Source organism: Octodon degus, unplaced genomic scaffold (genome assembly GCF_000260255.1).
Source record: "Octodon degus isolate 3935 unplaced genomic scaffold, OctDeg1.0 scaffold00057, whole genome shotgun sequence".
In the NCBI taxonomy this organism is placed as follows: Eukaryota; Metazoa; Chordata; class Mammalia; order Rodentia; family Octodontidae; genus Octodon; species Octodon degus.
Window position 1 is genome coordinate 4,984,096 of NW_004524633.1, and position 23,749 is coordinate 5,007,844.

Here is a 23,749-nt window from a genome sequence, read left to right on the forward strand (position 1 = left end):
GCCGGAAGCTGCATAAGCCCACCGTGCTGAGCCCTGATTGGAGAGGAAACGGCGGCTCTGAAGCCTGGCTTCTGGGAAGTCTTGCAGAAGAGTGGGGGGTGGGGGGAAGCACGGGTGGGAAGCGCGGGAATAAGAACAAGATGTGGGAAGGGCTAGCTGGAGATGGCTGGGGCTTCGGTTGCTGAGGGAGAGACCAGAGTAAGCCTCTGGAGCGAAGGGTAATGAGATGCCCCAAGTCCCAGCAGGAAACACCGGCGTCACCCCGGATGTGGCTCTGCTTGGTCCTTCTGCGCAGCTGCTGCATCACCGCCATCTCCAACTAGCATAATGCCTTCTCGTGCTGAGACAGATTTCCACGAGCACGAAGTACAGGGCCGGGGAGGCCTGCTCTGGCCCCTAGCTCTGGGGCAGCATCCACCCTGGGCGGGCAGCGCTGGATCAGCCCCCTGCAGAGCCCCGGAAGGGGGCCGCGCTGCTGTCCCCGGGCATCCTTCTGCCAAGCCTGCAGGGTGTGCAGGGAGCCGCTGTCGCTGCCACCCACCCGAGGGCCAGCGACCTCCGGGAAGCCTTGTCAGGGAACAGGAGACCCAGAGCCACGCGGGCAAGCCCAAACCGAAGCCCCTCGTGTTTACGACCGGTTGTCGACCAGCTACCCGCAAAGGACACTGAGGATTCCACAGCCCCAGCTACCAGCCGGACATTAAGACACAGAACCTCTTCTGTAATTTCCACGTTATCTGTGAGGAAAAGGCACGTTTATGGGTCGTGGCCTGTGTGGCCGGGCTACGTAAAGCCCATCTAGTTCCTCTGACCTCCGTGCCCCGACGTGCTGTCTATGATACTTTCATTGTAAAGGCAGGGGCGCTGGAAGTGCCCAACGGGAGCCGAGGCTCGAACCAAGGAGTCCGAGAGGCCGAAGCCGCGCGTGCCTGAGTCCCGCCCGTCACCTCTAAGTGACACTGAGTATACAAGAAAGGCCTCTAATCCCTGCTCGCCGCCTTTCTGATCCTGCTACGGGGGATCTTATTCATTCTTTTAATACACACGTACTTTAACAGGTACTTTGCTAACAATGAGGGCAGTTTCTGCACCTTTGAGGAGTGGGGAGATTGAGAGGAATGGGGTGAATGCCTTCAAGGTGGCAGGGATGCAGTGCAGGTTTCCCAAGCGAGTGGAGCCAGGCAGGGCAGAGGGTGCTGCAGAGGAGCGGCTGGGTGCGACTGGCTCCCCGTGGGGGCCGTCGTGGGGGTCGCGGCTCTGTGTGGCTGAGGGAGAAGGTGTGAGGGGCAGGGAACGGCTGATCTGGCTGGAGATGGGAGAGAGCCGCGCTGGGAAGACAAGGAGCAGCCTCCATGCGCACAGCGAGCAGCGGGAAATGCCGAGGCTTTTTAAAGCAGGAAAGCGCGATCATCAGTTTTCAGGGTAACTTTGGCCTGGCACGATGGCGCACACCTGTAATCCCAGCGCTCAGGAGGCTGCGGTAGGAGGATCGTTGAGAGTTTGAGACAAGCTTGGACTACAAAGTGAGCTCAAGGCCAGCCTGAACAGCATGGCAAGACGCTGTCTCAAAAAGGAAAAAAAATCAAGACATCTCCAATCGCACTGTGAAGGAAAGCTTGGGCAGGGGTCAGGCGCAAGAACCAACTGGAGATGCGTTGGTGACCTGCAGAAGAGAGCACGGGGCTCTGCCCCAGAGCAGGACGTGGACACCCAGTGCGTATTGCAAGTCAGGGTCAACAGGGACCGGTGGTTGATCATGAGGGGCGGGAAGGGAGGTGTCAAGTTTGACCAATAACTTGGGCAGTTGTGTCATTCCCTGGGACTCGGAGCGCTCTTTCATCACAGGAAATTCTGTCTAAGGAAGCGCTGGGTAAGCTATAGAGTACAATAAACACGGACACCCATGGCAGCCACAGGGACAGGCCTGAGCGTCTTGAAGAAAATCTTACCAATTAGGAAGGTAGACACACAGCTCTACATATGGTAGTAAAGATGTCCCTGTGGTGAAATAAACACAGTGATCTTCGTGCCAACCACTGCCAGTGGGCATGGTGCATGCCGAGAACTCATTTCATTCTGTTTTTTTTTTCTTTTTTAAAGAAATAATTTTATTGGGAAAAATGAGACAGTTTCAAAACTGATTAGTAGGACAGTTTCAATACTTAATACATTGCATATTGTTGTCTTAGTGGTTATCCATTATACAAGATGTAGACATGATATCCTGTCCACAGTCACTATTAGAACAAATCTCTCTATTCATTGAACTAAGAGAATGCAGCTGTGTATCTATCATAACTATTTTGAATATACAGATACAAAATGGTTGTTCATTTGTATCCCCCTTTTTTTGTTTAGTTTTGTCAGAGAAGAGCATTCCACTGTCATTTAAATATTATAGTTGTGTGAATTCAGCAAAATATTCCAATATAGTCCAGTAGTCCTTAATAGTAGAAACCTGACTCATTTCGTTCTCGCAGGACCACATTTCACAGATGAGCCGGAGACCTCAGGAGGTCGCCTGGGGCTCCCAGCAGACTGTGGCGCAACTGAGAGCCAGCCGGTGGCTGTCTCATGTCAAAGCGTGTCTCCTAACCCACCTCTCTGTAGGACAGACTAATAGCGGCTTCTACAAAGGATGAATGCGATCATGTGTAGGGAGAAAGCAGGGGCTAAAAAGATTCATAAAGTTGAGGGCCTGGGACTGAGATGTAGCATTCCGCCCTCTGGAAAGCGGGGACCCTTCTGGAAGCAGACCCCCACTAAACAGAGACCCATTTCTGAGACCCAGTGGTCACAGAATGGAGTTCTCACTCCATAAAGGTGCAATGTGCAGTTTTATCACTAGATGGTGTTCATGACATACTTTTGAATATCTAAATATTCCTGAGGAATTTGCCCTGTCTGGTAGCCAGGGTAATCAATTAACATCAGTTTTTTTCTTTTTTCCTTTTCTTTCTCTTTAATTTTTTTTATTTTTTAAAGAAAGTACAAAATAGTATTAAAATAGAAAAATTACAAATGGTACAGAAAGGCTGGCCAAATAGCTCAGCGGATTAAAGTGTCTGCAAGCAGATTCAGGGGCTGGGGGTTCATCCCCGGGCCTGCCGTGCTGGCCCCACCCTCGGGGAGCACTAAGCTGGCACCTGAGACAGAGCATGGTGGCGCGCACCTGTAATCCCAGCTCTTGGGAGGCTGCAAACAGGCGGATCACTACAAGTCCAATCTAGTAGTGAGACCCTGAACACCCTGGAGACCCTTCCCTAAAATATAAAAAAAGAAGAAAGGCACAGAATTTCACCAAATAAAATAATAAGAATTTCACAGTATGCATTGTATTGCATAGTGTTGTATTCTGGTTAGTTGTTCATGTTACCAGATAGATGTATGCAGATTTGGACGAAGAAAGAAAAGAAAAGAAAGTAAGAAGAGGGAAAAGAGGAAAATAATTTAAAAAGAAGACAAAACAAATTGAGCTCCTTTCCTTAGACCAGCAGGAATCCAGTTTTTGTAATCGAGGCTTTTGCATCTCTGATGCCAGGGTACTTTCCATTAGTAATAGATCAAATCACTGTTTTTAAACATTCAGAATACTTCTGTAATCTACAGACATTTTTCCTTGTGTTTTCCTAGACTTACTAGAAATTATCTGATAATCCATCTGATAATGATCTGCTACTAGTCACTGTCCCGAACACATTAGCTGTGCAGCTCAGAGCCATCAGGAAGCCAACATCAGGGGCCGCAAATCTGCTCTGGCTGCTGGACACTTGCCCTCTAAGCCTTAGGCTTCCACAGCAAGGCATTCCTGCTGATGCGGCGCCCCCATGTCTGCTCGCCTCCCCTTAATCACTAGGCAGTGTGTGCCATGTGGTGACCCCACGATTCGGCCTCCATGTGCCAGCTCCCAGCATTATCCATGTATGACTGTTGGCTTATTTCATTTTAAGGTAGAGTCACAGATCTGCTGGACTCTTTACCTCGTCCTCCGACTCACCCTGATGTCTACTGAACGACGTGAATTTCACATTAGAAACAGGAACAAATGGCAAGGTTTTTCTGTCATCTCCAAGTCTGTCCTGAGAGGCTGGGCAGGGACAGTGTGTGTGGCAGTTCACCGCACATGTCCGTCACAATGAGACCTTGCTTTGTTCTTCACTCTTCTGCTTTTGGCTATGCCTAGGTGCTCAGGCAGGGAGCCTAAGGCTCTTAGTGCTTTCACCCCACAAGCTTGTGCAGTGCTCTCTCATTTCAGTGCCTTTGTGTTGACCCTCTAGGCATTGCCAGGCTCTGCGTCTTGCCTTTTTAAGACCCGCTCCTTGCCAGGTGTGGTGGCGCACACCTATAATTCCAGCACTTGGAAGGCAGAGGCAGGAGGATTGTTGTGAGTTCAAGACTAATCTGGGCTACAAAGTGATCTCAAGGACAGCCTGAGCTGCTTAGTTAGACTCTGCCTCGAGAAGACAAAAAAAAAAAAAAAAAAAAAAAAAAAAAAGACCTGCTCCTATAGGCTCCTCTCAAATACCGCTCCCCTGTCCATCTTTTCTGCCTCCTCCAGCCTGTCGCTGACCTCGCCTTTGGACCCAGCGAGGCATCTGCTGTTCTGGATCTCAGTCTGGACTAGTGTCGTTTCGGTTCTAAATATATTTTTGTCTCCCCTACTTGGTTTTGATTTTGAGGATCCCAGATTCTCAGAAGGTTGAGGGTGTGATGTGATTTGCCATGTTGTGCCACCTTTGCAAAGTAGGAAGCGTATGTTTAAAAGAACAAATTTGGGGAGTAAAACAGCCTCAGCTCTTCCACTTCTCAGCTGCGTGCTAGGCGAGAACTGCTAACCCACTGAGAGGTCCTGCATAACTATAGCTATAGAACTATATATAAGTAAGAGTACCTGCCCCACAAGGCTATTGCAAAGAGCAAATGAGAGAACGCCAGTAGAAGGCCTCCCGGGCCGAGGTCACACCAAGCACGCTGCCTCTTTATCTCCGTGCTTTTCGTCTTCACTCCTGAAAGTGGATGCAAAAGAACCTTGCTAGATTGGCTGGAAGGAACTGTGTGTCTAAAGACAAAGATAGGAAAGCACCGTGTTTGTGAGGACCCAATGTGAAAAGCCCATGTTGGGAAAGAAAGCAAGGAGAGAGGGAGGGAGGGAGAGAGAGAGAGACTCTGTGTGTGTGTGTGTGTGTGTGTGTGTGTGTGTGTGTGTGTCTGTGTCTGTGTCTGTGTCTGTGTCTGTGTGTGGCCCAGTGTGGACCTCCCATAGTGGCTGGCACAGGGCAGCTGCTTCGTAATTGTTGGTTGTATTCCCAAGCACAGCTAAGCCATGTCTTCGTGGCAGTGGGGGGGAGCAGAGGAGGGAGGTCAGTGTCGCCAGCTCCTGTGGCACTGCTAGGACTCACACTGCTACGACGCACGGATCCGATCTCGGGACTAGGGCCATCTGTGTCCTAAACCCTTCCACGGAGAGCTTGGTGGGTAAATAGAGTTAGTGAGTGAGAACTAGAGAAAATGCCTCTCTGAAGAAGCACGTTGGACCAGTCCCGAGTACAGAGGTTCCAGATGCGAGGCATGGCTAGATCAGGCACTAGGGCCCACACAAGTGCCCGTGCGTGGCTCTAGTAAGGACAGTGTACATGCTGGTATTACAAGCTTTGCTAGGGTACTTTAAGAAAAAAAAGTGATGTTAATAACAAAATAGTAATGGAATTCCCAGACAGAAATCTGTGTTTAAACGGCGTTAAGGCTGTGGTTTAAATCAACAAAAGCCAGGAAATCCAAAGTTACCCTTTATCCAGACTGTTAGGCCACTTTTTCCGATGCTGCGTGTGCCTCGGAGCAGTGCCCCTCTGGATTCCTGGGCTCTGGCAGCCAAAATCCCTGGGTCGGCCCTTAAGGGGCCTGCAGCCTGAGGGTAGAGGGGTCCTCTAAAGGCTTCCCTGTGAAATCACTATGGGTCTGGGCGTCGTGGACCCGGAGCTGCTTTTTCCTCTTTCAGCTCTTGGAAGCCCTGCGTCTGCCTAATAGTGAATCCTCTGCAGGCAGGACGGCAGCCAGCCTCCATGGTAACCAGGTGGCTGCCACCCATCTAGTCAGCAGCGCCCACTGAGACCCTGGATCTATAAGTGGACCACATTTTAAAATATGTCTCTTCTCTCTTTTCACTAGGCACGGTGATGACTTGATTGTCACTCCTTTTGCCCAGGTATGTGTCACCTTTGCCCTGGCTCATTCTTCCTCTACCCTGGGTATGCTTGCTTGCTTGCTTGCTTGCTTGCTTTGTATTTAGTACAGGGTCCACAGGGTCTCACTACATAGATCGGACTCGTAGTGATCCTCCTGTTTCCAGCCTCCCCAAGTGCTGGGATTATAGAGCGTGCCACCGAGCCCAGTCTCAGTCACCATCTCAGTGCACCCCAGGGATGGGACCAGCACGACACACTGGGGATCTAACCCTGGTCCCTGCATCTCCCTAAGCAGGCACTTTACTCTGCGGAGCTACCTGGCCAGCCCCGGGTGTGCTTTCTAGACGTGGCCGCTGAACCTGGCCTTGGGTCACTTCTAGCCTTAACAGTTTGACTATCTTCCTCCGAGGTGCTGGCCAGCTTGCGGAGTGTGAGGAACAACTTCACCCTGCTGACAAACCTCCATGGAGCATCCAACAAGTAAGTGCGAGGTTGTGCAGTTGGGAACTCCTGCCCCTGACGCAGAAAGCCCTGAACAGCCCCAAAGGAGCACGCACAGCCATGCACGGACTCTTGCCCTCCGCATAAGCGACGCCAAGCACGCAGTGGAATCTGAAGGGGCGCTAGAGAGCCATAGAAATCGAGAGCAGGCTGGAAATTACCAGAAATGGTCTGATTTGAGTTTTATTAATTTTTGGACCTTGAACACCTAGCACACGGTAGAAATACAACAAAATGAGAGGAGGAATTTTTTAGATGTCACCTATCTGCCACTTCAGCAGTAAAGACCACAAAAGCTATTAAAAATGTTTTTCTTTTGGAAATTAATGAATACAGAGCCCCCTTAAGATTAAACATAATCAAAAGTTCAAGTCCAAGTTGCTGCAGTTTTCATTTTTTGGTACTATATAAACAGGTTCGTGGAGTTGACAAAAAGAGCACAACTATTCTCTCCTCTGCCCTGAGCTGCGCAGCCGCTCTTTTCAGTCAGCATTGCTGAGCCGTGGTCTCCTCAGCTGTGATGTGAAAGCATAGAGCTGTTCCCTGCAGTAACTGTCTTCTCCCAAGTCATCACAACCTGTGAGCCTAATCTAGGTGCTGTCAAGTTCAGTTTTCTGTGTGTTTGAAAAGCTCATCTCTGTCTCTGAGGGTCACAGAACCCATGACCCTTGGATGGTAAGGCTGAGGGAGGCTTTTAAAACCATTCATTTGGCCAGATGTGGAGGTACACCCCTGTGATCCCAGCTGCAAGAGGCTGCAGCAGGAGGATCCCAAGTTCAAGCCCAGGCTGGGCAACTTAGCAGCTCAGTGGGAGTGTGTCTCTAAATAAAAGCTTTTCAAAACGGCAGATCACATAACTGCGTGCGAAGGCTGTGTGCTCATCCTTCAGTACTGAATACATAGAAGACTGGTCACTTCACCTCTTGTTTGTTTGCCTAAGATAAGCCCAAGCCTTCAGAAACCCAACAACTGGCCGACAAATGTGCCATACGCTAAAGACACATTCGAGGAACCCCGCAGCTCCCGACTTCTCAGCCAGCACTCACCGCAGGGCACCCGAGCCCTGCAACCTTTGCCGAGTCACCCTGCAACTTGCTTTGCCTCATCCAGAACTGGATGAATCAAGCTTGTTAAAAGTGAGACCAAAATCTGCTCTCAGGGACAACTTCCGCTGTCCTCTAACTGGTTTCAAAGCGTCCTTGTGAGCGAATGTATTTGCCCCAGTGGGGTCATTCCCATGGGTGTCCCCTCCTCTAAATTCTTCTCTAAACTTTCAGCAGGGCAAACTTTCCCACAAGCTGTGTGACCAGAGTCACTCTCCAGCTAAAGGCAGCGCAGTGGCCCGCTGTCATCACTGGCCATTAGAGAAATGCAAATTAAAGCAATACTGAGATTCTGCCTTGCCCCAGAGAGAATGGCCACCTCCAAGAGAGCGGATAAATGGTAACACGTGCTGGTGGTGCTGTGGGGAAAAGGGAAAGCTTCAGTGTGGGTAGCAGGAATGGAAGGCACTGTGGGAGCCAAGGTGGACGTCACTGTGGAGAGCCTCCCAACAACTAAAAATAGGACTCCCATTCCACCCAGACATGGCCTGTCCAGCTATCTTCCCCAAAGTATTGAAGACGTCACACTGCAGGGATCCACGCAGTCATGTTTACAGCAGCGCAGCTCATCACGGCTGCATCTTGGAAGCAGCTTGCTTCCATCAGGAGGTGAATGGGTTTTTAAAATGTGGTATTTACACCCCATGGAGTAGTACTCTGCTATAAAGAAGGATAAACTTGAATCGCTGTAGCACACTGAGACCGCAATGCTGAGCGGAATAAAAGGTTTCTCTTAGGTGGAAAACCTAAAATCTAAATAAAGAACAAAATAAAAGAGAGATCATAGGAAGTAGAGAGGAGGGATCTTCCTCAAAGGGAAAGGGATCAGGAGGGGGATGACAAAAGGATGAGTTATACCTTGCAGCAGCTCATACAGGGTGCAGTGGTCACATGCAGCAGGCCTGGGCTAATAAAAACCAAAGTTCCAGTGGGAGAGGTTGGCTTCCAAGGCACCTGGCTGGCCAGCTGGGGTTAATGTGATTGAGAGAAGGCTGGACTGATTTTAGTGCAGTGTTCGGGGTGCGTACTCCTGATCCGAAAATCCTAACTTGGAAATGTTGTAGTCACCAACATGATGACAATGCTGAGAGATGAAAAGCTGCACACTTGAGCCCATGTGACAGACAGGCTGCGGCCAAAATGCAGGTGTGCCATCAAGACCATGTGACCCAGCTGCAGCAGTATGCCTGCGGCATGTGACAAACACTTCCCCTTCACTGCACTTTGTTGGTCATCTGGGTCAGGTATGGGAAGAAAGCTCTGCAAGGCTCAGAGCAGAGAGCTTTTTAGGAAGAACTTAGGAATAGGCAAAGGTCAGAGAGCCTGAAGGTGAAGATGTGAGCTGAGCCAGTGTTTTCAGGAACAAACACAGGAGAGTGACACCAGGGACCAAAATGGTGGAAGTGGGGCTGAAGGGGGAGGATGGGTAAGCAAACAGCCAAAGCCTTCTTAGCATAGGCAGACTCAGAGCTGCCCTATGGCACAGCCCCAAATGGGAGGTGGCCCAGGGTTGGGGTTCTCCTCTACCGCAGTATTAGGGCCTGCAGCCTCACCCTGCTGGTTAGTAAGCTGTGTCAGCTTCCACTCTTTCTTAAAAATCAGGTCTATATATGGCCTTACTGTCCTGGGGCCATGTTAACTTTTAGGAACCAAGTGTCTGAGAGCCATACTCGCCATGCAGAGCCCTGCCCCAAAGCCATTCCCACCCTCGTGGTCCTGGTGTCACCTTCGTTGCTTTGTGTGGCCACAACCACCAACCAGAACAGCTCTCCAATAGCAAGACAGATGCATCTATTGACTTTTCTCAAATCCATCTCCAGAGCTGATCATGTTAGTAATTTCCTGTACTTCTTTATAACTAAGGCCAAACAACAAAAATTGCAGGCAGGACAAAGATCCACTGGCACATCTCCTAAGGGAGACCAGAGGGCTCAGCATAGTCCAGGTTGGGACGTGAGGGATGAGGCTTGGCCACCTGCTGCTGCAGGTTGGAGAGCTCAAGGTGCATTCAATGCATCCCACAATAGTCCTGGAAACTCAAGGTCCTGAAACAACAGAGGAAAATGCAAGAGAAGAGGCCAGAGATGAGGCCTCTGCCAGGAGCAGACAGGCACACTCACACACAAGAGTAATTCACACCGAAGGATGCAACTGCAGGACGCATGGCTTCAGAAGGTGCTCTCTCGGATAACTGACCTGGGTTCTGCTCCCTGGCTTGACTGTAACACTGAAGCAATAATTACATCCTTGGAGGGGTTTTCAGGAGACATCTGGTTCAAGAGGTTTGTTGTATGAAAAGGAACTCCCAGATAGAACTATGTTTCTCTGGAGCTGAAGCTTCTTTTATCTTTGGCCCTTTGCTCTGCACAAAAGCTGTCCATTGTCTGCTGAGCTTTGCTCCCCAAAGGGTGAGATTCCCCACTCTGCTGCTGAGGTGATTTTTCTGCACTTTCATCAGCTGTCCTGTGGAGGGAGGCTTGCTTGAACTGCCGTTTCTTGGCTGTAAATTAAAACCTACATTTCTTTTGTCCTAGGAGTTAAGTTTGCAAATGTGGCTTTCGTTTAGAGCCACATTAGAGACTTATTTATAAGCACCCCAGAAGCATGTTTTGGCTCCTGGCCGTGCCAGTGGAGCCGTCCTGTGTCAGGAGCTGAACACAGAGCTGGGAGCAAAGTGCCCTCCTTCGTCATCCACCTCTGCCACACATCACAGATGCCACGTGTGGCAGTCAGGCAACCACGTCACATCTTTGTACTGACATTCTCACAAAGCATTATTTGGTCAAAAGGGCTGTAATCTTCGGGAGAGAACTAATAACCACTTCAATTTTTTGTTATATCTGGAAATCTGAGACCTTTCATTGCTTTCTGTACTCTGGCCTGGGATTTAAATTAGCTGAGAATCATAAATTCTTGAGCCTTCAGAACTGGAAAAATCTGAGCCAAATTTCCTGAGAGTAAGTGAAGACAGAGATGGAAAACCCCCTGCTCAGGACCTAGCACATTGTAAATCAGCAGTAAAGGCTCGGGGCTGCCCGCTCTCCCCTCACGAGGGTCACACTGTTGAAAAGTGCCTGAGGCTAGAGTAGGATCCTGCAGTCCTATTTACAGCCCAGCACTCTGCTCAGAGCTTAGAGCTGGAAGGTATGAAGTGATAGGGTTCCTCCTCTCCCCTCCACCAGCCAGGCGTGTTACTCACTGACTTTTCCATTAGGGACTATTGGAAATCAGACACGGAGTTGATTTTCTTTTGCACACATTCCAGTTTGGTAGCTGGTGCTGTCATGCCTGTGAGTACTACTGTGGCTCCCAGAAGCCACTTGAACGTTGAACATGTACTGAATCTGCTTTGCAGCAGGTGTCAGGCATGAGTGACAAACCAGGCAGACGCAGTCCTGCCATTCCAAAGCTTCTGCACAGAGCTGCTTGCATGAGTTAGCAACTCTAAATAAAACCACATTTTCAAAAATAATTTCTGGGACACAGGGATGTGTGTCACAAGTGTGATTTCCAGTAGTCACTGAGTGAACAGGGTGCTGTGAGCAGCCACGCCATTAAGAAAGTTGAGGGGCTGGGGAGGTAGCCCGGCAGTCTAAGCACCTGCCTGCAAAGCACAAGAACCTGGGTTTGATCCCCTGTACCACATGCCCTGTCAGCCCGTGCAGAGACCAAAACCGGGCGTGGTGGCGCACACCTGTAATCCCTGTGCTGGGGGGGCTGAGACAGAAGGAACACTACAAGTCTGAGCTGCATAGAGAGACCCTGTATCAAATGAATGAATGAATGAATGAATGAATGAATGAATGAATGAATGATTAAAGAAAATTTTAAAGAACATTGAGATTTCCATCCTAGATCTGAGAGTGTTTTCACAAAAGTGTTTGGAACTCAGGCAGAGATGCAAAGCAGAAACATCCCGATGCACAGCGAATCTAGCAGACGTTTGTTAGACACGTGTGTCCCCCAGATATGATGCTGGCGCGCAGCAGGGCAGCTGTGAACTCAGCACAAGCTTGGCTTCCATGTCTCGCTGGTGCACTGGGGAGGCAGAGGGGAAGATGGGAACTGCGATTGTTCGAGCGGAGGAATAGGGCCGCGCGGGCCCAGGATGCAGCAAAGCACAGGTGAGGCCTGGTCTGCTGAGGGGTGGCTGGGACGAGAAAGCGAGGCAGCGACTGAAAGACGGTCAGGTGTTCTGCGCGCAAGGTATGCACCGTGCAGCAGCACCGGAGCATGCGCACTCAGAACAGAGCCCAAACCGCCTGCGAGGAGGAAGCTGAGGAAGCGTTCACCCCGGGCCGTTGGCCCCTCAAATACTTTCACATCAACACGTCGTCCAGTCAGGGGTCGGCCAGCGTGCTCCGAATTTACACTATCCTCCTGGATGTTGGCGGATCCTGCAGGGGAAATGAGGAAGGGTCAGCTCTACCTCCTGTTGCCCACGGGTCCCAGATAAGGGGCGCAGATGTTACGATTACGTGAGCTGAACAGGAAGGAATGACCCTAGTGGCGCAGATAAAACTCCATAGGAGACTAGAGGAAGCACCATTCTCAGCCACAGGCCTGGCATCCTTTGGAGAGGATGGCTGGATTTTGAAGGCTGAGGGCCACATTCAGGGGGGACAGAGTTTGCTTGCCCAGCAGAGGAGCAGGCTAAGCACTGTGGGAAGAGATGTCACGTGTCCACAGAGAGGAAGCGATGCAGGGTGGCCTCCGCAGCCTCCAGCCGGCTCTTTCCTCCACCTGCCCACCTGCTCGTCCATCCATCCACTTGCGCATTCACTCTTTTATCCTTCCATTGGATACTTATCATCCAGGAGTTGGCAAGTGGGAGGGCATGCCTGCCTGGTGGCCCCGAGTTGGGGACAGTCCTTCGCTGCCTGCACGGAATTAATTTCCCTGTGATCCAACGCACCTTCTGTTGATCATGCACTGTGGACAGTGCCTGTTTGAGTCCCAATTTGAAATTTCTGTCAAGCAGAAGTACAGGATCCGTGAAAGCCCTCAGCCAGTCTGTGCTTGGAGACAAAAGATTGGATGGGGAGAGGTGTAGGAGATATGCTAGGAAGTGCGTTGGGGCCAGAGAACAAAGTTCTTTGCCCAACCCAGGAGTTTAGAATTTAATCTCTCAATTTTCTTGGAAAACAACCTTCAGTATGGGTGCAGGCGTTACCAGTCGTAGGCCTGGGGGAGCTTGCACTTTGAGCCTGAGCATCTTGGCTGTAGAAACCACGTAGGCCTGGGCGTGTTTCTCTGCTTTCCTGAGCTTCCTGTCCATTGTCCTTAAAATACTCCAAGCAGAGGCCAAGAGGTCCCCAGCACCGCACTACTAGAGTAGAGCAATCATTGGATGACTGTTCCCTCCTTTGTCACATGTGGGCACTGGTACCACAGACGGTGCCTAGGATCACCCAGCTGGTAAAACGGCAGCAGTGCCAGACTCTTTCCAGAAATTCTACAGGTACAGGGTAAGGGGTCACAGTGGCTGCATCCCTGGGGAACCAGAGATGGGTGTGCAGCCCCGAGAACCTAGCAATGGACACCGCTTCTCTCTCAAACTCCCCCAGGCTTGGGAATGAACGCATGAGTAGCACAGATTCCCAGGCCTACAGGAGGGCTCTGCAGGGGCTGGAAAGGGACTGCAGAGCTCCCCGAGTAAGCCTGATGCTCTTCCAGCCTTGAGGACCCGTGGCTGCAGCCTGCTGGCTTGCTCACTGCCAATGCCCGCTGCCACGGAGTCCTCACTCCTGGTGGCTCTGCTCGGCTGAGTGGCATCAGCAGCACCTGGAAATTTGTCAGGAGCACAGAGTGCAGAGCAAGCCCAGGCCTGCAGAGTGAGTGAGTCCAGAGGTGGGGCCTGGAGATCGCTGTAGGAAGCCCCCAGGAGTTGCCATGGGTCCTCGCGGAGAGCACCGCCCCGCCCACTTCCAGGGAGCTTCTCGAGTAGCGCATCGTGGAGGCTGGCATAGGAAGCAGTACAAAGAATAAGGGGAGCAAAACCAGTGAAAGTAGGGGAGAGCTACAGAGGAGGAAGAGGACAGCAGCAGCAAGGAAAGGAGAGGGAGCCCCAGTGTGGGCAGCCCTGGGCTTGTGCACTGTTTCCCTTGGCCCTGGAGCCGGCAGGCTTGCTGCAGCAACTGTACCCTCGCTCTGCCACAAGGACTTCCCTAAGTGAAGAAAGCGGATTCTTGTTTCTAGGGGTCTGTGGGGCCTTTTAAATGACTTTTTCCTCTCTCAGTCTTCATTTTATGAGATGCAAAAATGGGAGCTTGAACTGCTTGGTATCTTGGGGTTCTCCTCCTGGGGCCTTTTCCCAGACTGCCCAACACAGCTAGAGTCTACCCTGCCTTTGGGGCAAAGCCTATGCCAGCATCTTCTCCTGTAAGTCTCCCGGAACAGCAAGACCCACAACAGAGGGCTTGTCCAGAGACCTGGAGTAAACAACTTCCTTCCTGGGGAGTTAGAGCATCCTGTGCCATGGGGAGGGAAATTCCAGGCCGTAGGATGTGAGAGAAATGGAGCCATCTACCGCATATTATGGGTGCTCCTTCCGGAGGCAGCATTGTGTCGTGGATGGCTCGTGAGGGCTGGAAAGCTCCAGGAGGGGAGCGTGAGCTCATGAACTCAGTCCTTCTCTTCTCCTTCTCCACAGGAGGTCCCCGGTGGCCAGCCAGCCTCCCGTGTCCAGAGTCAACCTGCAAGGTAGGCCGTGTCACTCGAGGTCTACCTCCATGTTTCAGAATCATAACTGCCCTTCTGACTTAGAACCAGGGGTATGTTCAGAGCAGTCACATTCGTCTGCTCACCGAGCGTCAGAAATGCATGTCTTAGCAGCCTTTTCCAGTAGTGTCCTTTGTTCGGTGGGGAACGTGTGAAGAACCGTGCTAGCGTGCCGTCCATCACGTGGCCCTGCTTGCAGGATGGGATGGAGGGGATATGCCTTGCTCTCAGCAGAGCAGCAGGTGGAGCTGTGCTGAGACGTCTCTCGACCTCAGCGCCTGGCCCAAGGAAGAACCCCGGGAGAGCCAGCCTCCAAGACCCCAAGTGCCCACGCCGGCCTGGGGGTCCCCGAGGGTGGGCTGGCGGCTTTCCTCTTAGCATCTACCAAAGACCCCCCTTGGTTCTCTGTCCCTTCCACGTGTGAAGCCAGGGCTTCTTTCCATTTCTCCTGGAGGCCGCCCAGCTCTGTTCTGCTGAGGAGTAGCTTTTAGGAGAGCCAGCCTCTCACCTGCAGAGCTGTGTGGCTGCCTGTGATACAGCGCTGAGTACTGCCAAGTGGAAGCCCACCCCCAAGAACACTGCGGAGAGGCACTGAGTGTCAGTTCTCCTTTGACATGAAACGCGAAGAGGTAAATGACTTTTCCTGAAGCCAAAATGGAGCTTTTCCCTTGAACCTGCCCCATAATGTGGCGGTGAATTTCAGCAAAACTATAGGAGAACAGTTAAGGTGAACTCACTCAGAGGGCTCCTAACCACCCACCGTGCCTCCCAAACTAGTCTTCCCTGCTGGGACATTGTGGTCGCCCGCTAGCATTAGGACCTTAAGTATCACGAAAGTATTTATAAAAGCCCAACTTCTAGCACAACAGAACAAAGGCAGTAGATTCAACTGGCTCCCTGACTTCTGAAGTATTTATGGTATATGCTTTTAAAAATATTTTTATAAGATTGACAGCAAGAATAAAAGTGAAAGGAAGACATTAAGTACAAGTGAGTTTAGCTGAGAGGCCTACGTACAAAACAGAAAGAAGTAAACAGTATTCTATCCATGGACTTCAAAAACCTAGTGGCTGGATGTATTATTTCCTTCAGAAGTTTTATAAAAAGAAACAAAATAGAATGTGCTCACATATACACTTGGAGATCGAAGAAGCTGCATTTTGAAACTCCTTCGTTTCATCTCACTGGCCAACCTGTGAGCTGGCACCACTGGCTGCCAAGCTTAGGAAAGATGTTTTTGATGTCCGGTTTGCATATTTAGACAATGTTTTCCTTCCTTGGAGTAAATACTGAGAAACACTAGGGGGACAGGTGACATTTAGGGCTCTCTACATGAGCTCATCAGCTGCAGAAGCTGTGCGGAGGGTCATCCGGCCATCACTGCCACAGTACTATAGCTTGGCAGCTAGAGGCGCTTTTGCAGAAAATTCTTTAAAACAACAGAGCGAAGAAATGACAATGCCACTTAGGCAATTTGTTTTTGTCTGTCTTTGTGGCAAACTACAGGCATCCTGGCTTTTCACTGGGAAGGGAATGCAGTGATACCAATTATTACGTAATTATGGGTTTCAAAATCTTCTTAACATTTAACCACAGTCAGAAAAGGAAGGAGGAGACACATCCCGTGTTTTGTTCTTATTATCAGCTTAAATAAGCCAGGCAGATTTTTCCTGTTATTTTAATATTTATCAGCATATGACAAAGAGGTGTGTTTAAAGAGCAGCTTTGAAGAGCAACAAAAAATAAATGGCTCAGAGCAACAGAATACAGAACTGGAGTGCTGGTTTAAAGCCTGACTTTTGGTGATGAATTGGATCAGGTTTTCAGTTATGGGTGCTGAATGAACTTGTGTGTTTTGATTGAAACCTAATGTGAAAGGGACAAGAAACCCAGGATAATTTAAACAGATTTCACAGCGATGTAGCTTATTATCAAACCCTGGCTCACTCAGAGAACTGCATCTTACATAGAAACAAACAGCAGAAAGCCACTTTTCCTCCTCCTCTTCCTCCTCCTCATAGTTCTCCTCCTCCTCTTGCCCCTTCTCTTACTCCACATGAATGAAGTTCAATTCATTGTAAACCTGATTGAATTGGTGCATTTGCAAACAGTTGAATTGGTGCATTTGCAAATGGGTCATTAACCAAAGTGTTCAGCTGGGGAGCCTCTTCACTGGAAACCCCTCCTCTCCTGTGAAACCATGGGCATTCTCAGCAATCCTGGCTCCACACAAGCTCCCCTCCTTTGAACAAGCATCTTAATATCTTTAATTTGGCTGGAGAGACTGCCCGTTTTGCCATGGTAACCATTTAACTTCACACTGCAGTGGCCCGGCCAGCACCCCTGCTCACCGGGGAGCCTGCGCTTGTGAAGGTAGGGGCTGCACCTTACACAGCCCTGACATTTACGGTGCGACACTTTAGTGTGACGACTTTCATGCAGTAGGAACACAGCAAACGTAGAAGGGACCAGAATGCCAGAAAACCTTGGGTCTTTCTGGGAGAGAAAGGGCTCGTAAAATTTAAACTTAATAGCTAAGATTTTTATCTCTATGGCTATGAAAAACATTCTGTTGTGTGTTTCTTTTCCTGTATATTAAAATCAGTTGTTACATTGAAATCAATAGCTGCCTAAAGCCCTTGCAAGTGCTCATCCGTGCTAAGTGTATTCTGCCAGGGTCCAGAGCTCCGCATGTGCTGGCAGCCCTCTACCTCTGCATTGCCGTGACCCTGCCTTTTGTCTCACTTTTATTTTGAAACAGGGTCCTGCCAAGTAGGCCAGGCTGCCCTCAAACTTGGGATCTTCCTGCCTCAGCCTCAAAGTAGCTAGGATGACAAACATGCTCTAGCATGCTGGGCATAGGGTTTGAATAAAAAGAGTTAAATATGCAAAGCTGGCGTTTAGTTTGGCCCCTTGCATGAGAAAGCCAGAGTAGATGGAGACCAAAGACCCACGTGACAGTGCGTCTTCCTGGGGAGCTGAGCGCGGGATGCTGCCAGGTTAACGGAGGGTCACAATTTGGATCACATAGTCTAGTTTTAAAGTTGTGTTCAACTTTAAAAAGAAAGGAAAAATGAATAAAAGAAACCTGAGGTAGGGCCACGAAGCCTGGAACCTGTACATATACAACCTGAAATCTGAAATAATGGTCAGCATTTCAGACCCCAAGGCTACTTCCAACGGGAAAGCAAGCCCGCCATTCGGGAAGCCCCGGTGCGCATGCGCAGCGCATCCTCGCGGTCCTGCTGGGTGGGTCCTCTCGCCTCGCGTCCCTGCAGCTCCTCAGTGACTATAGATATGCGGTTAAAGTGAGAATCTGCTGGGAAGACGAGAGTCATCGAGTGGGTTCTACCTTTAGAGAATGACTGCCTTACAAAAAAAAAAAAAAAAGGAAAAATATTTAACTGCCAGCCCCTCTGAGTCATGTGATTTGATTAATAATGAAATATATCATGCACTCTATGTAATATTTTAAAAGCCAAGTTAGTATGTAGGGCAAGATGTTTTCTACTACAATTTGGATTCCAGCATTTACCAGTAAACCTACCAGCAGGAGGACCATGATCAGATAGTATTAAGAAGTCTATGAGTCGTGAAACTGACGGCAAGCCACGTCACAGAAATGGCCAGGAAAGTGCCTGGACAGCCTGTCTCCTGGCGTCCGCAGCCTCCTGGCACGGTGGTTTTCAGCATCAGCCGCTGAGGACACGTTTCATGAGAGGCCTGAGTTTGGGGACATCAGATGAGGCGCGCGGGGCAGCCCAGGAAGTCTGAGACGGCTTTTCCGACGTGAGGACAGGCTTCCTTAAGGCTGTCCCAGGGCTCCAGGGAAACCCTTTCTTCTCGGATGTACCGGCCAGGCTGGAGGTAGAAGCACTCCTTCCCAGTGGATGAGACTGAAGGAGAGAGTGTCTCCCGGGAAGCCTGCTTCTGAGCAGGGGTCGATCCCGTAGTTAGGACTGTTGCTGAAGGTTCGCCGCGCAGCAGATACAGACAAGGTGGGCATGGGGCTAACGAGCTACCCGGCACGTGGGGCGAGCCCGAAGGCCGGCACGCCGGTCCAGTTCTGCTGCTTTGCTAGGGCTTCCGGGGCCTTGGAGGAGCGAAGGCCCCGGCCGGCAGGTGTGGGGCTCCTGGGGACAGGATGGCCCGGAGCTGGCGGGGCGAAGTGGGGCGCCACAGCAGAGCCCTCGCTGGCGCCTGTGAAAGGCGCAAACTGTCAGGCACTTTCGGGCCAGTAGGACTAAAGTCAGTCTTGTACCAGAGACTCTGACCAGGGCTGAGAAATTTTTAAAAAGAAAAGGAAACTAAAGATGAAAAACAGAAAAAGGGCGAGTAAGAAAAACAAAGATGTCTGACTGTTTTCTTCAGCGTTTGGAATGCCACGTGACCTAAATAATTGGGATAATCAGCTTAATTACCACCGTGAGTGTCCAGGCAGCTGCATACAAAAAAAAAAAAAAAAAAAAGAAGAACATGAAAAAAAAAAAAAAAAAAAAAAAAAAAAAAAAAAAAAAAAAAAAAAAAGACACGAAAAATGCAAACAGGAAAAAGCCCCAGTTATTCTGAGAATAATTCCCCAAGTGGCTGTTTTGTAAGAATTACTTTTGTGTATAGCGGTTAAAGAAAAGGTAGCCCCAAGCGCCATCGCTGAGCTGGTTGTACTGCCTTGCAGTTATTCCACAGATGTCTGAATTTAGGTAGGGGGAGTTGCAAAAATATTATCAAAACAGCTGAAGTATGAACAGTTGAAGTGCTGCCCTTCAGGAAACACTGCCAAAAATAACACTCTGTTCATTAACAGCCAGTTTCCTCAGCTCAAAATTAATTCTAAATTTAGTGTGAATATTCCTTCGTATTAAACGTGCCTGATGAAGAGCGCAGACTCTGGCTGCTCCCAGTCGCCGCAAGAGTTGAGTTTGCTCCGCGTGGATTCCAGGCCGTGTTTTCACACTACTGAGAAGCGCTCCCCGCCCAGCCCCCTGAAAGTTGGACTCAAGCATGTTAGTAAGTATTTCAGTTATGCTATTGACGTCAATGGAGTCATTAAATAGATTGCCGGCCCTCCCAGAGGGGAATCGCTGCCAGGGACCTAGATACAGACACGGTTTTTACAAAGACAGCCAACAGGTTTTGCTCTAGCTCTGAGCCAGCGAGGGGAAAAGCTTATACTGTAGCAGACCTGTCTTCAAACAGTTTGTTTTCTTTGTTTTGCATCTTATTTTTGCCTTTTATCTTTGGTTTCTTTAGGCTCAGGAAGATACCCAGATATTGTTGTCTGGTTGTTTTGTGTCCAGAACCATCTCCCGTACTTGGCTGAGGGAGGTACCCCACTTCCAAGAACGAACCTCACCTCTGCCCTACACAGCCCATCCCGGTGTTTATTCAGGAGCACGAATGACCCAGGCAGAGTGCTACTGTATGCCAGGAAGGTTGTGTTTGATATATAGCTCCCTGAATAAACAGTTTTGTCCAAACACACACACACACACACACACACGCATACGCACATGCACGCACGCACACATGCAATTTGTCCTTTCAGCCGCCTCTGCACAGCTCCAAGCTGCAGCCCCTCCTGTATGAATCGACCTTTATGCGCTGGCTCTGTGGCACCAGGCACCAAGCTCTGTAGCAAGAGGCGGAGGAGGAGGCTGGGACGAAAGAGTCACTGCTCCTGGCGGCTTCCTCTGCAACCGTCCCTCCCGCAGGAGGCTGTCCACGTGCCTTGTGCGTCCTCTCAGACCCCAGCTGGCGCCTGCCTCAAGCCTGGTCATGCAGCTCCCTGGCGAGTCGCACTAGGGAGCCCTTCAGGAAACAGCTGCCTCCCCCGAGTATTCCTGACAGCTGTTTACCTGGGCAGCTTCTGGAGTCAGAGCTAAAACTTCAGCCCACGCCTGAACTCAGCCCTCTCCCAGGTGCAAAGTCGGGGAGCCATCTTGAGCAGAGTTCTTCAAATGTGGCTGCAGAATGGCTCCCTCCTGGTGTCCCTTCCCTCCCCTCACTAGGTGATCCCTTCCCCTCATTGCTGTATGGGTGCAAATACCAGCATCTGTGCACCTGGGTAGCCCTTCTGGCTCATCTGGACACCCAGAGCCACCAGCCACCCCACCACCGTGGCTTCTCTTCCGTCCTGGGCATGGAGCAGCAGCCCTGGCACCCTTTCAGCTCTCGTCGCTGACCACAGCCAATTCCTTCAGTCTCTTTTCTACCCTTCCCTGTTCCAGCCTCCCCCACCTCCAGGCCACCTCTCCCGGGCTTCACAATCTTCTTGTGCCTAAGCCACCCTGGTTCCTGTTCACAGTCTTCCACAACCTAGTGCAGTCTCCATTCCAGCTCGAGGATTATTCTTCTGAGCCCAGTTCTTGTCATGTTGTGGTGTTGTTTATCATTGGCCTTCAAGCTAAAATCCAAACTTCTTGCAGGTATGCAAAGAGCTCTAATTTTGCTCCTACCCCTTACCTAAGTACAGATGCTGGCAGGGCCCCCAGGATACCACACGTGACCTGGACCAGCCTCTCCTGTCTCCCTGACTTTTTACGTGATGTCCCTCTCTCTGGGTTGCCTTTCCCAAAAATATCATTTGTACCTTCCATTCAGAGACTTTCTTACAGGGACACTGGAAACACGTCCTTTGTGCTCTCTGATTTCTGGATTCTGGAGCGAGGAGTAAAATGCTGTCTACCTAGGCCCCTGGCATAGATTGCTGTGCAGAAAACCCAGTTCCCATCCCAACTGGCAAGTCCAAGGCCCATCCCTCTGGCCTCGGCCTGTCTGCCCTCTTCTGGATGACCCTCACCCCAAACCACTCTAAATATTGTCTCAGAGTCTCCACGACTGCACTTGTCATGCAGCACTACAATTATTTAGTTCATGTTTCCCTGCTAAGTCAGAAGCATCGCAACGGCAAATACCAACCTTTGTTGTAGTCCCCATGTATAGCATAAAGCTTAACAGGTACCCAGTAAATGTTCACGGAGCAGGCAGGTTCCGTGTGTGAAGGCCCAGGCCTGCCCTTGCAGGCTTGGGAGAGGGTCCAGGGCTCATTTCTGGCTTTGCTCAGGCCTGCCTAAATGTCTCTAGCTCGAGCACAAGTGTGGGGCTGACATCCTGGGCCCACTGGGATTGCATGTGCCCTCGGGGCATGAAGTACATCTGTATTGTCTGTCACTTCAGCAAGAAGTGACAATATTAAGAGAAATGGGAGGGCTGGTGAGATGGCTCAGTGGTCTAAAGCACCTACTTAGAACAAGCTTAGCAAAGCACAGGGACCACGGTTCAATTCCCCAGCACCACATGCCAGCCAGCCCTGCCCCCTGGTGGGCTGAGCTGGACACACACACACAGACACACACACACACACACACACACACATAAATAAATAAAATTTTAAAAAAATATTTTAAAAAATAAAAAAAAGAGAAATGGGAGAAAAGAATGAAGTAGGTCTTGTTTGGCCCTTTCTGCCAGTGATGGTGAGTGTCCCAGAGACTGCATGCCTAAGCTGCTGTGCAGAACCCACTTATTTATCTCAAAGTGTCAACAGTGCAATTAAACCCCCGTATGGACCCGTCCGGTGAACGCGCGAAGGAGCCACTGCTGTGCGTTGGAGCTCATGACGTCATCCCCTGGCGCCAGGACTCCTTGCTGAGCGTGTGCAGGCTCCTAGGCACACTCTTAGCTCATGCTGGATGCCCAGCTCCTGGGCAGTGCTGGAGCCCCTTTGCTGGCCTGAGGCAGGGAGAGCTCTGTGTGCTAGTCTCTCAGTGCTCAGCACCAGGTCTGCACAAAGCAGGAACCTGAGTAGCGTCGGAGGGGAACTGAGCTGGGCATCTGAGCCAAGCCATCAGAAAGTCACTTCTCTCAGACCTGACTTTTAAAATCTGGAATAAAAGAGGATTTTGATATGCTCTCTCTGAAACTCATTGTTCAGATTAAACACGAAAAGCTCTGCATAGTGCTTGTAGGTGAGCCGGGCTGCCTCTGCCACATGCTAGCTCTAGGACTAGCGATCTTGGGATAAATACTTGACCTTTCCCTGTCCCAACCCCTTCCCCTCCAGTACTGGGATGGAAGATGTCTATATCTCATACGTTAGTTGTGAGGGTTAACTATTCAGTATTAGTATCATTCATCTTACAGAACATGCCTTCCTCGGCTCGCCGCATGGAGCAGGAGTCAGTGCAAGGTTGCTAAGAGCCCAGGCTGGCCGGTGTCAGTAAGCAACCAAAACAGAAAGCCCCGCATAGATCTTTCTAGACTTACTTCCCTTCCACAGTAATACAGATGTCAGCTCTCACCATCAGCTTTGGTTTTATGGTTTCGGTTACCCTCAGCTAGCCCAGGTCTAAAAATCTTAAATTGAAAGTTCCAGAAAAAAATATAGACATGCATTGCAAATTGCAGGCCTTTCTGAGTAGTGCGAGAACGGCTCCATCTTACTCTCTCCTGCCCGGGACGGGAGTCACCACGCTGCCAGAATGTCCAGGCTGCCTGCTACATCTGCTCGTGAGTGCTTGGCGGATGTCTCGATCTTCAGGGCGACAGTCAGTCACTGCCACGCTGGTGCTGAAGTAGTCTTTATTTCACACGACAACCGCCCTATTTTATTGTTGGCGGCTGTGCCCTCTCCCATGATGAGTTTCCAAGTTTAATTTTCTCGTAGTTATGCGTTTATAAGGAAAGGATAGTATAGATGCACGCGTGCAGTACTGCCCATGATTTCAGACCCCACGGGAGGTCGTGGAGTGCACTGTGCACAGACAGGTGGGCATCTCTAGGTGGGCTTTTCTTTCTTTCTTTCTTTCTTTCTTTCTTTCTTTCTTTCTTTCTTTCTTTCTTTCTTTCTTTCTTCCTTTTTTTCTGTACCTGGAATTGAACTCAGGACCTTGCACTTGCCAGGAAGGAACTACGCCGCTGAGTGCTGTCCTAGGCCCTGTGTGATCTAAAAGAAAGTCTTTCTTTGAAGTTGAAGATGCTTTCCTCCTGCAACTATAAAGATCAGTCTCTATGGAAATAGATTAAAGCCAGTGGCAGATTCTCTAAGATACAATGGGAAGCGAGGGCTCAAGAGGGAGGGTGGCGTCGAAGCGTGGTTGTTTCTCTTGAAAGCAGGGTACAAAGACCCATGCCAAGCTATTTAGGATTCTGAGAAGCCAGACCTCGGCTGCGAGCTGTCTCTTGCCTGCGTGTATGTGTGGTGTGTGTGTGTGTGTATGCATGTGTGCCTGCGTGTATGTGTGG

The 23,749-nt window shown here is 50.1% G+C and overlaps 1 protein-coding gene and 1 pseudogene across 3 annotated transcripts in view; one reads left to right on the forward strand and one right to left on the reverse strand.

Annotated features, from left to right (window-relative positions):
• LOC101575050 overlaps window positions 1–23,749 on the reverse strand; it is a 783,209-nt pseudogene that overhangs the window by 659,446 nt on the left and 100,014 nt on the right.
• Pde4b (phosphodiesterase 4B) overlaps window positions 1–23,749 on the forward strand; it is a 358,385-nt gene that overhangs the window by 243,662 nt on the left and 90,974 nt on the right. For all 3 annotated transcript variants that reach the window (XM_004633976.3, XM_023718353.1, XM_023718352.1), the window contains exons 3-5: window positions 6,166–6,202; window positions 6,592–6,662; window positions 14,439–14,488. In XM_004633976.3, the coding sequence (XP_004634033.1) occupies window positions 6,166–6,202; window positions 6,592–6,662; window positions 14,439–14,488 (158 nt within the window). The remainder of the gene's footprint in view (window positions 1–6,165; window positions 6,203–6,591; window positions 6,663–14,438; window positions 14,489–23,749) is intronic.